Source organism: Gallinula chloropus (assembly GCF_964237585.1).
Source record: "Gallinula chloropus genome assembly, chromosome: Z".
In the NCBI taxonomy this organism is placed as follows: domain Eukaryota; kingdom Metazoa; phylum Chordata; class Aves; order Gruiformes; family Rallidae; genus Gallinula; species Gallinula chloropus.
Genome location: NC_140089.1, coordinates 30787105 through 30803306, shown reverse-complemented (window position 1 = coordinate 30803306; position 16202 = coordinate 30787105). Strand labels below are relative to the sequence as shown.

Sequence of the window (16202 nt, the reverse complement as noted above, 5' to 3'; positions counted from 1 at the left end):
TGCCATTGAACCAGCCTTATAAAACTTACTTGGCACATCCAAATGCCATTAGCCTGTATTTGTTATTTACTGCCACACAAGTTCCATCAATAACATCTTGTGCCCAAACACCATGGAGTTGCTGCAGAGAAAGGAATTCACAGAAATTTTGGTTAAACAGTGCTTTGATTCATAATAGTCATCTTCTACCCATGTGTGCCATATTACAGATCTGCCAGATGACCTTTATCACCTCAGGAAACATCTACTGCAAATCTCAAGAATAACTGACATGGCTCAGACAAACAAAATCCACTGCATGTAAAACTGACTTCACTGTTAGTGGTAAAAATTAGAAAAAGATGCCAACATGTAAGGAAGCTGTTTATCAGAGCTCTGAATAATCAAAGCAAGTCAGTACCTATAAGGCAAGAATGATGCATAGAAGTTGGTAGCTGGTACAAAGGGTGAAGATAAAACACAAACCAGGAAAAAAAAATGGCATCTGCAACAGCTGAAACCACAGATAGACGAAGCGTGTGAAGGAGTTTGTGACAGATGACACAAAGGAGTCTGGAGTTTCTGTAGGCAATCTAAGGACAAAATGTAGTACAATTTCTAGGCTGAGTTACAGGCAATGAAAACCTAAATTGAAAGAGATTCCTTTGAATCAAATTCTGAAGTATGCTTGTCACTAATTAGACCTGACTATAGCTTAAAACTAGAAAAGGCACCTGTGATACCAAACCCAGGTCACTTGCCACAGGAGAAACCACTTCTTAACACCCTCCATACCACTAGCAACAGGAAGTCTGTCACAGAGACAGTAAGACCACCTCTGAATTATGACATTTTGAAACAAGAGAAAAAAATTGAATCTACTATCAATTATCATAGACAGATACTAGCCCTAGAACAATCTAGTTCAAATTATGGTATGAAATACAGTTTTGTTCTTACATTATCACTTAAGCAGTTGTTAAAATTCTGTTAAGTTCTTTGAAGCTGAACACAATTTAAATCAGAAAGTTAACTGAAACGCAGAGACAAAGGAAAACACATTTACTGTAGAATGTATGCTAGAAAAACTAAAAGAATTACCTCAGCAGTGAATCTACTTGACATTGGTGTAATAAAACCAACTCTGCCATCATTAAAAACAACAGCAAAACCATCAAGTGTGGCACAGTATTCCATATCTCTGATGTAAACATCTTCAAAGCCCAAAAATGAACCTGCTGAGAAAATATGAGTAATTTCAAAATATGTCAACACAGCGATATTGCAAGCCAACAGGCTTTTCTCTTGTTTACTTACTACAGAAAAAGAAACCCTAATTTAAACAGGCTATTTTGTTTACAATTACAAAAGGCACATTTTTCTCATCTCTGCTTGAGTACAGAGGTAACATTTTAAATTACACAGTATTTTACTAATAGCTAACAGTCACAAGCAATAAACTGCCCCCTACACTTACCTCGAGAAGACTGCAGGTCCACAGAAAATGGAACTGTACATAGGTTGATGGCCTTCCTTCCATTGGTCATACCGTCCCAATGAACAAGATGGAGAAATCCATCAGCAGTAGCAACAAGCAGATCCTCTAACATGGACTGCAAACTAACAAATGTATGTGTCATTCTCTGAGAAGCTCTATCTCAAATCAATGTCACAGAAAAATTAACGTAATAAACACCATTATTACCACCTCTTGTATAAGCACTTATATTGAGAAGTTGTATCAAATAAATTACAAATTAAGTGCATAAGGCTTCTAGATAGGACAGGTAACAAGCTGAGAAAATGTGCTATATGCCTCATGAGGTATTGTTAAACTAGTATATGAACTACTGAAGACCATTTTAATACTTTTGACTAAACATAAAACATTGCTGCCAGTAATACTCACCTATGCTAGAAAATTACCAATATTGTCTCAGCTGTAAATAATCCACAACACTTTCTAACCAGTGTTCTAAGAAATTAAACTTCTAAATCCTTCCCCAAACATCTCCAAATTTCTAAAAATCACTGTTAAGTCTATTTGAGTCCAGTATATACTGCATTTCTTCCAATTTTAATTTTCTCATATGGGGCCTCCCCCCAAATTGCAGTTCAGTACTTTTCTACCCCACTGCAATACTATATAGTTTCTCCAAAGTTTCACATACACTTATTTAGCATCTTTAAAGCTTATTTATAAGGAAGGAAATCACCAACACAAACAAAAAGGGGAAAAAGTAAACAAAAAGTTTTTCCAGGACAAACACACACTCTTTGCAGACTACTGGACTGGAGAAATCTTACACACAGTTTTGCTCTTATGTATCTATGTCTCCATAGAATTTCTAATCTGTACCTTGAGCCCAAAGCCAAATACATTTATAGTAACACAATGTAATACTGAACATACACGCACTATAGAGTTCTATGTATGAAAAGCATCCACATAGTCAAACACAGAAAGAATTCTTAAACCGCTATTTACTTTTTCACTTCTAGACGCACTGTTAGTAACTTACTATTAGCAGCTATTAGCTCTCAGTATTAGTAAGTCTGAAAGCTTACTAGAGGTTTCCCCATAACTTTTCAACTAGCAACCGCTACAGGCAGAAAATCCTTCAGACATGGTTAGTGACCACACCTTGTGATAGAGGCCTGCAAGTCCAGCACTTTCTTCATTTCCAGATGTAATGAAGGAGCACATTGTTCTTCCTTATAATGTGGGGTTCCCTTCAGATGTGGGCTTCCTCTAAAATGAAAAAATATTACAATTTATGCAAGATGTCCCTCAGAAGATACAAAAAGTTTCTGACTCAGGTTCCCATGGATTTTCTTGCCCTATATATTCAGCAGACACTCATGTGCACCCGACTACAAGCAGCACTTAGGAACCAGAACATGATTTCAGTGCAAAAAGTTTAGTTGGTCATATCATCCTAAATGCCTACAAAGAGTTTGTAAGCAAAATAAGACAAATAATAGAGAATGAACATTACAATAGCCCATCTTAATAATCCTACAATACAAGGTATATATAAATTAAAATTCTTATTTAATAAAATTATACTTAATAGAAACAGTTGAATACAAGTTGAATTTTTAAGTATCTCAAATTCGTTCTTTTCTAAGATGCATTACAGCTATTAAAGACTTTTGCCATATCAATGTTTATATTAATTAAGCATACATAACATGACAGTATTGCAATTGATAGGAATCTCTCTCTCTAAAGCAAATCAACCATAAACCTAAAAAAGGAGATAACTGAGCACTGATTCTCTTCCATTACACAGACCACTGCACAGTTTCAACTTCTGGATGTAGAAAGCTTCCAGTTTTTATTTTCCTCATTTTAAAATTCATATTTCATTCTGTAATTAAATGCAATAATTTTAAAACAATATAGCATCATTAAAGTATTTCTTATTTGCCTGGGCTACCATTAACCCATGTGTTTCATGCATTTCATTACCTTTTTTCTTTTTTTATTTTAAGTAACTAACCTACAATCATTAGTATTGTAGCATGGCATTCAGCTCAACCTTGTCATGAGCATTATGCTTGTAAACAAAGCAGCTATGCAGGGAATGGGCACTGCAGACAAGCTAGAGTTTAGTATAACTTCATTAGCCAGAAACAAGAGATATGTACACAAATTTATGTCATCTTTAAATGGATTTTAACTGATAGAACATTTATTTTACACAAGGGCAGCCAATACAACTGCCCAAGACACAGCAGAAACCAGAGGCGCTGCAGTTTTAGATAAATCTAACAATACAAGGATACTCCAATCACTTTACTGCCTTGGTTATCTCAGTTGACATCAAGTGCCTTAATTCTATTACTGTTTTATAGCAAACCACAACGTTCTTACTTGTAATTCTTTGATTCTTTGATGGATACTGCACCTTTCCTTATGCAGCAAGGTAGATAAGGTAAGGCCAGGGCAACTTCTGACATTCTGGAGTTAGCAGATGGAACCAGTAACACCTTTCCAGAGCATGAAGGGGGGGATGGGGGGAAGACAAACCCCCGACAAAAAACCTCACAACTACTGCAAGGTTATCTACCTCCCATAAATGCTAACTTGCATAAACATTATGATATTAACATGTTTGTTTTGCATTTCAAAAGAAAATTAACTACAAAATACAGCTGACTTGAGAAATAACAGCTCTCCATGTAAACTAGCTATTGTGAACTGACAGGAGGCCTGAAATAAAATTAAAAAAGGTAACTAGTTATTAGCATTGTGGGCTTGTTGTAGGTTTTTTTAAATAGTAAATAAGACTGCATTTTTTGAAGTTCATGAAGCCAAATCCACTCAATTTGGCCAGGTATCTTTTAGAGTCAGAGATTTCACAGGTGAAAAAGAACGTTTCACACAGGATTAATTCCTTCAAATGTCTGTGTCACTGTGTGCAATACAGCACTTACTATACCTCAGGCGCTTGGCAACACTTTTAACCCATGTGCACTTACAGGTCCAAATAGTATACTGCCAAGCAAGATCAAATAACTGGGTTACCAAGAATCAGTGGTATAACTGAAAATTCTAAGCAAACAACTAGAACTGAGAGATGAGGGTTGCATAACACATAAACGTTACTGTTACGTAGTGTAACATGCGATATAACATGTGAGATAACATGCCTGTTGTAACTGATTGAGGTACAAAACCAAAACAAACACACTCTTTCTGCACACAGCACAAGCTATGAAGCCAGAATGGGAGCAATACAGTTTAAAAGACATCTTTTGCTGGAAGACAAATTTCAAGTTTCCATGTGGGCAGGCTTCTTTTCCTTTAAACGCTTTCGATAAAAACAGTTTGCAAGAACATTTGAATATTTTCAGTTTCACGAGCTAGTTTCAGCAAAATTTATTACCATCTGCAGAGTACATCTTTTTCCACTGAGGCACTAACATCACAACTGAAGCTCCAAAATGTCAGCATTTTAATTCATTGCCCGTGATTATGCCAAATTCATAATTCCAGAAGAAGCCCTTCCTCGGGGTGCGAAGGCAGCGCAATCAGAGGCGGGCGGCGCTGGCAGAGCCCACATCTGCACGCGTCAGCCTGACGAGCGAAGTGACTTTGACCTTTGCACAAAGAATCAGCACTGCTGACGGAAGCAGGAAAGAATGTTTGGTCTGGGTTGCCACATCAGCATCTGCTACCGTTGTACCCAAACTTTAAGTAACTCACATCTGACCAAGAACTGAGAGCAATGGACACATTCCAGGGAACAACCTGCTGCACGTCAAAACAACTGCAGCCACTTTTATTCCCACAGCACCTGGTTCATGTAATTAAACTTGTGAGTAATATCTTCTAACACCCATAACTGAGAAAAATCTCCCACCACATCTGCAATCCAGTAAAACTGCAAACATGGAAAGATCAGACTGTTCTTGTAAAGGTGTAACACATGGCTTATGAGAAGGTTTCAGACCCTGAATTGAAGACTAAGGTGTATTTTAAATCACCAGATTCATTCTCTGTTCCTTATCTAGCATGTCATCAATGACATGCTTCTTCACAGAAAACAGCACTAAATAGTATAGCAAATGTCTTTCAGCTGTTGAAAGCCTATGTAACTATCCCATGAATCACCTTTTAAATAAGGGTAACGAGGAACAGTAAACCTAAATCTGAGTTAAAGCCTTGCTCTTTTCCTCCACAGTCAAATTCTCCCAGATGAACCTCCTCCTGTTGTTCAGGTAAAAAAGCTAAATGGTTATTATATTATTCCAGTTGCAAAGATCTCTCAAGGGCATTTTAAACCTCTTGAGGCACACCAGGGGCCAGGAAGCGTAATAAAAATTCTACAACCAATCTAGTTTTAAAAATAGATTTTCCGAATAATGCCAAAAACAACTTACAGGGAAAGCCACACTGTTAAAGTTCAGTACAAGCTTAATTCTGAATACCCCTCACCCCCAAACAACTATTTGGTAAGTTAATTAACTATACATCTCATCAGTTACCTTTGTGGAGTCTAAAGTTCAAAACCTTTGTACACACTACTCTTAAGTCTGCAGAATCAGGGGAAAAAAAATCCCCACTGATGAGCTAATTTATGGCACCTATAAACCATCTTGCTACAGAGAATGAAAAAACTTTGAAAAGTGCCAGAAGGAGTCTGACATGAATATAGTAACCAGACACATAAGCTACAAAACAGCACTGCAAACCAGGATATAAACACTAGCTTATTCACACGCCCTTATTGGTTAGAAAACTACTTGAATTTTGAAAGCACTTTCAGGTACTTACAAGATCTACAGAGTTGAGGTCTCATTCTAAATTTACACAACATTCATATTGCTTCCCTCCACCCCCACCCCAAATGCACACTCCACGTGAGGATATGAAGAAATCCAAGGCAAAAGAATCCTAGCCCTGTAGAACTGTTTATGTTTTGTCTTTTTTAAATGCCAAAATGTCCTCAGCATCAAGTCACCACAGGCTGTCTCTTCAAGCAAGAAATCTTAATCCACTCTCCTTGCCAAAATTCTAAACAATAACAACTATCCAGTGTAGGGAAGCCTCTTCTGTGATGGTGTTACACAGCTCTACGCTGAAACAAAGGAATATCTGTACAAATTCTTTTGGAAACTCCTCAAAAAAATATTACCATACCTTTTTCTACACCTTACACATTTGCTCATACGCTCTGTCACTTAAGTGTATCACAGGTGGTGTCTAATTTTATTTTACCATTCTATGACCATGCATAGATTTTCTTCATGTTTTATCTTGCAATGACTTTAGTAATACGGTGGTAAAAATTAGACTGAACTAATTGAAGCAGGACTTTGTACTTGAGCTTACTGCAGGAAAGTATCCCAGAATGTAGGCTAATGGCCAATACGGTTTCTCCTCCAAATCTGCTCTGAATTGGAGCTGGAATGAAACTGCATACTATTCAATTTAAAAAAAAAAAACCACACCAAAACAACAAGACCCAAACAAAAAAAAGCCAAAACCAAACCACATGCATAAAAAAAGCAATACAGAAACTCACTGCTTTTTTTCCAGTTTTTAGTCTTACAAATTAAGCAGGATACTTAAGATTTTCATTAAGCATGAATGTCTGTTCGCTCCAAGACGAGACTAGCAATTCCTAGCCAAATACCAAGAGACAGAAATATTTCCTTCAATTCATAACATTCCTAAAATATTACAAACTGACACAAAACTATTAATTGATGCCAGCAAAAATTTTAAAAGCTTCCTTTTTTATATATAAATATGCAGAATTCATAAGAAATTGGTGTGCTTATATGAGCATTTGTTTTATCACATTACTCTAATAATAATTTTTACGTAAAACACGCATAATGTGTAAGGACCCTTACAATATGTACATAAACATATTGTAAACTGATTAAACCTGTGAAGACATAACACAGATAGCATTTAAGAAGAATTTCACGCTGAACCATCTGAAAGCACTTCATACACTCTTCAGTCTGTACAAGCGATGACCTTCGATATTAACAGGATAAAATTAAAGGATTTTGTGGGCTCCAGCCACAAATGTTGACAGTCTTGAACAGCAGCACTTCCATTAAAACACTGCTTCAGAATACAAAGACTGGGCAATAGTTCGATATGAAAAGGAGGAAATGATGCCAAAGGGGCATGTTTAAACAGGAAATCAACTTTCCTAGACCCCGATTGTGTCTATTTTAAAACATACAACTGCAGGGGGACTTCACTCAACCTTACTTCCCAAAATCTGGTTATGGAAGCAAAGATTCTTTCATTCAAACACAATGAGGGCTTAGCTTCAACTCAAGCTTTAGATCTTCAACTAAACCTGTGATTAAACTGTAAGAGAAGAGAGAAGCTTGACACAGTCATCCCGCTCTGCGACCCCCTTCCCCCCTCTCCACCCCCCCCAAAAATCACCCTGTGATGAGATACACTATTGAGGTACAAACAGCAAAAGTGTCTGTCACTTCCTGTGCAGTTCTGCTTGTGGTTTTTAACCCTGATCTATTTTGTTCAAGCTGCACCAGCAAAAAAAACTTTTACAAGTTTAATTACAGTTTACAAGACAAATGTATGCTAGAGTATTTCTGTTAACAGATCAAAAACAGGCAAGCTCTTGTAGATCATCTTGCTCAACAGCCATATATAGTAACAACTCTGTGTAATAACAACTATAAACTGGAAGCAATGTAGTTTTTCTCTACAAACATCCCTCTCCCACATGGATGAATGAGGGGTGATTTTCATTTCCAGCAACCTTTTTTGGTCCTTTTCTTCAAATTGAGTCTGAACCGTTATCAAGCAAATTTTAAAGCTTTCATTTAAAAAATACCAATACCACATAAAGCTGCAACTTTACTGCAGCTACCAGTGTAGCAGCCTGCAAGACTGCAAAAAGGTCAATAAAATAGCTGCCTATACCTTATCACATGCTTTTCTGACAATCTCTTATTTTTTTTTAATTAACTTAAATGAAATGTGTACATATTACTAAGTAAGAGCCAAGCTGACAGAAAAATTTAAATGCAACCTTTCTCAATGCTTTCACTTGTGTAGGATCAAACCCAGCTGCACGTTCCACTTCAGGATACTGGCTAAACTAGAAAATCTTACACCAGGATTTTGGCAGAGCTGAAGAACTAACTGGTATGTGCTCCCAGGGCACGACAACCTCATTATGTTCATCTCTGTTGCTTACTAATTCTATACAAGGTGAAGTTGTATTAAGAGAGTTATCCTTCATTTTTGCAGTCAGCCCGTTGGAAGTTTGTGTTTCTGTTCAAAGTGGTCATTACTATTTAAAGAAAGGATAGTAGAGAACAGACTTCATTTTGCTTACAAGTTAGTAGATATGGGCAGTTCATCACCACTAAGAATTATTCATCACTTTAAAAAGTAGAATAAGACTGAACTTTTTGGAACACTGAGAGAAGCATGTTCACTAGCTAAAAAAGCAAGTAAAATCAACCTCAAAATTAAACAAAAACCCGAAAACCACAACTAATGATATTCTACATCTCTCAAGCTGCCAGAATGTTGTGGATGTGTCCATAGAGAAGAACGGAAGACAAAAAAACCTTTACCTCCAAGTGAAGAGTGGAGACATATATTTGAACCTGATGTCCATGTATTACATGGTTTTTGCTGACTTGTTTCCAGCAGCTGTCCTATCCCACCATAAGGCTGCAAGGACAGCCTTACATCTTATCCTCTCCAAAAATCACCACTCTCATACTCACTTTGCTTAACACTGGTAAATAACCACATAGAACAGAGCTGGGCCAGTTGTAATTAATGTTTGTAGTTAAAATGTTGCAAAAATGGCTTTATCATGAACTGTCATACCAGAATTATCAAACAAGTATCACTGAGCAGTCGCTCCATGTTTTTGAACTTCTTAGTGCTGCTACTCAGTGCTACTTCAAGGTCACAACTTTCTAATGCCAGCCTTTTATTACATGCCAACTTGCAAGCTAAGCTACTGGAATTCAGGGGAAGGGATGGAGAAGGCTACAGAAGGGAGATAGGCAGTTTTAGTTTCCCCATAGGGTCAGCAACCTGACTTTACTTAAGGCACAGCTGCATAATCACTGCTGCCAACACAGAAGAAGGAGCCAAGAACACACTGTTACAGTGGTAGAAAACAAAGATGTCCCCTTTCAAGCACAAGGCATGTCACACACAAGCCTTTCACTGATTTTTAATCGTTTCAGAGTTCACAAAATTAACTTTCTATTGTTCAAGTCCAGCAGAAATGAAATAAAAGTATTTCCATGAAATAATGTCTTTGGAAAATGGACACCTGCCAGAAAAAAAAAGTTACCAGTTTCAATTCTATCCTTTCAGTCTAGTTTGTCCATTTGTTTGCTTTGGGTTTCGGGGGAGGGGTTGTTGTCTGAGGATTTTTAAATATTTGATCTGCAAGGTGAATTAGTGAAACTGCCTACAGGCAGTGCACCGCATGCATCAGAATAAAAGTTCACCCCATAATACCTTATAGAATAATTAAATGTTAATCAGAGCAGGCATAATTCACAGACAAATGCTTGTGTCTTTCTTTTGATCTAACAGAACCACAACACCAGTATTTTTATGCAGGTTTTCAAAATTAAGGGCTAAATATAGACAGACTAGTAATCCCAGTAAACTCGGTGAGATCATTCATCATCTTAAAGTTAAGTACATGCATTAGTTTTAGGAGATCACAAGCAACCAACCATAAACACCCTAAGGATATACACCTTGTCTTATGCATCCACTGAAGTCAGCATTATACACTGTTGGGCTCTACAAATACATCTTAAAAAACTGACCATTCAATACACAGCTAACAGAAAGACACATTCTTAAAATGCACACTTTTAGGTTGTCAGCATAAATCAATCACTCATGTTTTAGTTAAAACTTAGACTGGTTAGTCATTGACAGTTTAATAAATACTTTCAAACCCTCCTACATGTGATATGTCTAAACAAACCTTTCAAAGCTTTTCGTTCTTACTGCATATTTTATGTGTGTTTCCATAAATTTTTTTGCCATTAAAAAAAATACAGCTTGCAGCAACAGGTTATCTGCTTCTCCTCCCCCACCCCGGTGACAGCTAGTCAGATGTAAAAATCAGTTTGAAAAAATACTATTCAGATTGCAGAAAGGTAAGTAACACAATTTAACTCTACATTAGTCTTAACTTTTTGGAAAATAGGTAAGTTGCTACAGTAAATTCCATTTACTTTAAGAGTTCAGAGGGCTACTTCAGAGGCAGAAAGATCCATTATAGTAGTAGCTCACGTAAAATTTTCCAGTTGACAAGATTAAGAATGCAATCAGAAATCATTTACTACCCGACAAGTTATTTCTTCCTATAAGCACCTGTAAAAGAATTGAGATTTAAAATCTGAATGCTTGTGGGGACCTGATTTTTATAATTTTTTTCTAACAACTATGGTTTACTTTTTTTTCCCCTCTTTTCCTCTTACATGACATTATGGGTTACCCAATACTCCTCACAGATGTCCATGTGGAGATACCCACTGATCAACTTTAAATAGTTTTATTAATATGAAAAAACTCCACAAGTTTCTACCCAATGAGAAATCAAGAGAGTTTTATTATTCCACCCAGTTACTACAGATTCTGCACACACAAACTCACATAAATACACTACTTACAGTTGTAATTTTTCTTACATATTTTCCAATTTTGCCATATCAGAAGTCCGCTAAGTCAACCAAAAATACATTAACACCGTCAGGTTTTAACAGATAAAATGTCATTCACAGTAAGGAAAGTTAGATGATAATGACAACTTAACACGACAGCTAAAATACTGGTACGTTCTTAGTAAACACAGTTTCTGTTTTTTTCCAAAATATTGATTCCCCATGTGTTTCAACAAAATCTCTAAGTTACAACAAAATTGGGTGCAGAGAGGAGTGCATTAAGAAACAGCACCCTAATAATTCCTAATCAACATGACTTATTCAACTAGCTACACAAAAAGAATTACTAAAGCTTGTTGTAGATAATCAATTCAACAGACTACCTAACACTATAAAATTAAACAATTTTTACCCTGCAATTTAGAATATTGAAAGCTTATGAGACAGACCTAAGGAATCTTACCAGCATACTGACTCTAACTCATAGAAATGGTGCTTCATACATAATCAAGTTTTAAAAATGTGCTTTGGAAAGAAATATTTGTGATCACAAGATCTGCTTAGGACTTATCTAATCACATTATTCCACACTGTGGGGATGCAAAGAAAGTTTGAAATACTCACTTGGGGTACACTGGCTCATACAGATACTTGTCTCTTGCCGAAGGGATTTCAAAAAATAAGATGTACCCATTTGCAGTCTGAAAGAGAAACACCAATAAGATACATATCTCATCTCTCTGCATGTGAGATCTACACAGACTATTGTGATTTGTACATTTGCTTCATATACTGAGCACATGTACACACTCATATCAAGTTGCAGATAAATTAAAAAGCTGTGCATTGAAAATTATAAGTAAAGTCTGTACTAGCCTTTAAAGTCCACTGAATTTATTATTTCTTATGTAAAAAAAATGGTAAAACACCGCTGATGAATGCATCCAGCAGAAGTTTTCCTCTGATTCAAATAAATACACAAAAACAGGCAGCTACATCAGATATTTAGAACCTGGGCACGTAATTGCCAACAATGAAGAGAGTTATTGCCAAACACATGCATCAGAATGTAGCAAGCCTTCAGAGGAAGACCTCCAGGTGTTTGACCACATATGGATGCTACAGAGTGCAAAGAAACAGGACACTACCTCCCAGTACTGGTGATCCAGACAGTCTTCAGAAAATCGTCACATCCCACAGTACCTTTAGATACCTTCCCAAAATATCCCAACATCTGAAAACAATTCTACTATAATTCAATTCCAAGCCATATTCTGTTATTCTGGAAGACTGACTTCAAACTATAAGGCTATTCAGAGAACCGATATAAATCATTTAGTTATCAGATGTTCCAGTCATGACTAGAAGCTGATCAAGTGTTTGTATAAGCACAGGAGAGACAAAGGACCAGTAAGGTTATTTGTTCGAAGAAGAATGATTTGTTTAAAGCATAAATTTATCCTTCAATTAAATCAAATGCATTTTAGTTAAGCAGTGTTTCCATCCAATTGTTTTAATATGGGCTGGGCATGTACCCAAAGCACTATTAATGGAGGCAAGGAAGACTGAGGTTTCAAGTTTCTTTGCAAGGTTGGTTTCCTTCTCTTTGAATAAAGGAAAAAGTAACATTCTTGTTAATTTAATCAGTTCACAGATGCCGTGTTTTTCCCTAGTCAAGCATTTTGCTTTATCATGAAAGAATTTCTATTTTGGCTTCAAAGTCCAAGAAATACAATTACTCTCAGTCAAAGCAAGTATCCTTCTCATGCAAGAATAAAATCTGAAGCATAATGGTGAGCTTAAGTCAGGCTGAAAATAACTGGAAGCTTTTCTATGCACAGTAATATCATGTTCAGGTATTATGTGGTAAAGAAATGCGGTCATTTCTAACATCTTTACAAGTTCTTTCCATTACATCATTAAATATTTAACCTGTAAGTTACCTTACTCAGGAAGGAAAAGTAAAACAATACTGTGAAGTATCTTTATACTGATATTAAGGTACAAAGGGCCTTACTGAATACTATTCAAAGAACAAAGGTGCTGTTGCTACAGGTTCACTTCTAAATAGAACCTCAAATTCCATGAAGAGCTGGATGAAAAGCAGAAGCATTCAACCATATGCTTCCTGTAAATTGATCATATTTATTCACATAGGCTTCTACATTGCTTTACTAATGTCAGTGTTGCAATGAAACTTACTAAAGTAACCATCACTGTCATCTCTTCCCTGATCATTCCCATCTCTGACACTCAGAAGTATAAACACACAGCACTCTTTTCACTGTGTGGTTTCTGGTATGCTACAATGTTTAATAAAGCCCTGCCACAGCTATGGGAATGCACACTTGAAGAGTCTGTATTTGAGGACTAGCTGAAGTCAGGCAAGAGAAGGACTAAAATGCGTTGTATATTGCTTTACATTGAAAGACCATGACTGAACCACAAGTTTAATTAACAGATTTAGCTACCTTTAGGTGTTTGTACCTATCAGGAAAAAGGAACTGGTGTTAAAACTACTGTAACAAACATGCTTGACTATATTATTTGCACATATACACTTATACTGCATCTCCTGTGTGTAAGAAACATGAAGAATATTAGAACACTCATGACATTCATTATTTTACAAACTGTTGGGCCATTCCGAATTTTAAGTTGTAAATCTTAAGTTTACAAAGTGAGATGTTATGGGTGTTTAGATTTTGTCATCATCTGTCAAAAAGAATACTACACATTTAGTTGCAGAAATACTTCAAAGTACAGAAACTGAACAGACAGAAATTAAATAGGCTGTTTATCAGCTGAAACATAATCTGTCTTGATCAAATGGATCCCAACATCACAGAAAGAACATGATATACAAAGCATAACAATCTAAATCTCTTCTGAACTACCGCATAAAGGCATAATTAAAAGCTGTTTGAACAGTTTACTTGTAATTATACTCTGTATTATCAAACTGAAGGATTCATTTTAATTTGTTGTAAATGTTACAGAAGTTTCCTTTTTCCCTTTGCTGGGAACTATTAGCATTTGCTAACTGAAAATACAGACTGACACTAACAGATTACTTCTCTGCACTGATTCCATGAGATCCTTTTAGAAGATTTAAGCACCTAAACCAACTACTAAGAAAAATCTACCCCTTCATTACACACAAAAAAATGGGAGCACACGAAGTTCAGCTGATTTAGAGTCATGGTAATACTGGTAGAGACATGAACTATCCTATAAATGCCTGGCATTTTCCACTAAAATAGCAATATATGATTGGTTTTAAAACTACACTACAGGCACCATTTTAAGCATGTAAGATGGCTTATATTAGGACATGAAGCCAGTGTACCAACAAATACAGTAGTTGTCATTCAGTTTGTAATTCCACGCAATCAGCTTGTGATGAGCAGGTGTAAATTATGTCATTCTCTTCTTCTGTACCTTCTCACAAGAAAGGCTTAAATACAATACCCTTGATTTTAAAAGCTACAAAAAGAAACTTACTCAGTTTAGGCCCTGGTCCTAATGCAAGACTTTATCAAAAGTCCCCAAGAGCATCATTCCATATTCTGACTCCTACAAACTCTACTCCCATCTTTGTTGTGTCTACCTTGCACCTCAAATTAATTTTTAAGTACTGTGCTGCAACAGTCCACCCTACTGTGCAAAACAAGATTTTATTTCCATGTGCGACAAGATCTCATCTTTGCCTTACAGACTCCTAACAGGAGAGTCTAAGTATCACCTACCACTGCCCTTGTTTCTATGTTCTCAGGGCCTTGCAGTTTTTAAAAAACAGTTTCATCCTCATAAGACACACATTTCTGAAACATTTGTAAATCCTATTTTACCAAGCTAAACATACTTAGGTCACCTAACTCCTCAACTACTTCTTTCACTCATATGCTTTATTCTTCATGACCAAATTACTAAAGTAATGAGAAGGTGTATCAGCCCTAGCCAATGTCCCTCAAAATTAGTTTAGTACAATGAACTACAGTTCATTCTTGAGGGGAAAACGATGAATGAAAACTACTAAAGGAAGCTTCCATCATCCAAGGTGTATTTTACGTTTTCATGAGATAAATACCAGTTAGATGTATACACAGTCTGCAAATTTGCATTAACACAGAGATTGGTAACACAAAACTGTCTTTTTCACAGCAAGAATTAAAAACACTACTTACTGAAACAGCTATCATGGTGCTGTCGGGCCGCCATTCTGCTTGTTTGTATGGTCCAAACTGAGAAGCTGCTTTTGATAGTTCCCTGTAGCTTACGATTAACACACTGGGCTGGAGGAAAAGAAGAAACCTCATAAGTAGAAGAAACGGGATATTTGTTATACTGCAAAACAACTAAAACCAACTATATTTCCTTAAACAGCAACAACACGTTTCCCTTGAAGAGGGAGGGTAAAATATTAGTGCATGTTTCACAATCCATTACAAAATGGTGCTTTTAAAGGGAGTTTATGCAGAACTCCTGACAATGTCATTCCTACTGTCACTCTTTCAAACCTAGGACATTTAAGCAAAATATTTCATTTGCCCAGAAAGGAATCATTACAGAATACAGAAGTAGTTTCAAGTTAAGCATCAGTCAGCCCTTGTCTAAGATGAAACAAAGGCATCTCAAATAGGCTTCTATGATTAAAATTATTGTTAGATTAACTAGGATGAAATATTCCACATAGAGTATTTAGCATAATTCAATTTCTTAGTTTCTACTAAATGCATGGGCTGTTGAATTAAAAAGAATGACAGCAGGAAATCTGTTTTATAATCTCTTCAATAACAGATTGCCAGAAATTCTACAGAAAGTCCACCTCCCCAGTTCGCTGAAAAGATTTTGCATATCATGAGCTGCACCCATTAGCACCTTTCCTCCTGGGAGTGGAGAAGAGCTTTGGGGTCACGAGGGTGAGACAACCCTACCACAGGGACTAAGTCTTTGCTCACTTTCATGAAAGTAGTCTAGAGCTGAGACATGAAAACCTCATTGAAGGTTACCATTCCTTGCTTCAGTGCTTAGAAACACTCTTCCTCCTTCAT

At 36.4% G+C, this 16202-nt stretch overlaps 1 protein-coding gene across 3 annotated transcripts in view; it reads right to left on the bottom strand.

The window, feature by feature from the left end:
* The window catches only part of RIC1 (RIC1 homolog, RAB6A GEF complex partner 1), a 46489-nt gene that overhangs the window by 20274 nt on the left and 10013 nt on the right, over positions 1–16202 (bottom strand). For all 3 annotated transcript variants that reach the window (XM_084278951.1, XM_084278952.1, XM_084278953.1), the window contains exons 2-7: positions 15336–15443; positions 11773–11849; positions 2624–2731; positions 1457–1599; positions 1081–1217; positions 30–121 (exon numbers count right to left, since the gene is read on the bottom strand). In XM_084278951.1, coding sequence (XP_084135077.1) covers positions 30–121; positions 1081–1217; positions 1457–1599; positions 2624–2731; positions 11773–11849; positions 15336–15443 — 665 coding nt within the window. The remainder of the gene's footprint in view (positions 1–29; positions 122–1080; positions 1218–1456; positions 1600–2623; positions 2732–11772; positions 11850–15335; positions 15444–16202) is intronic.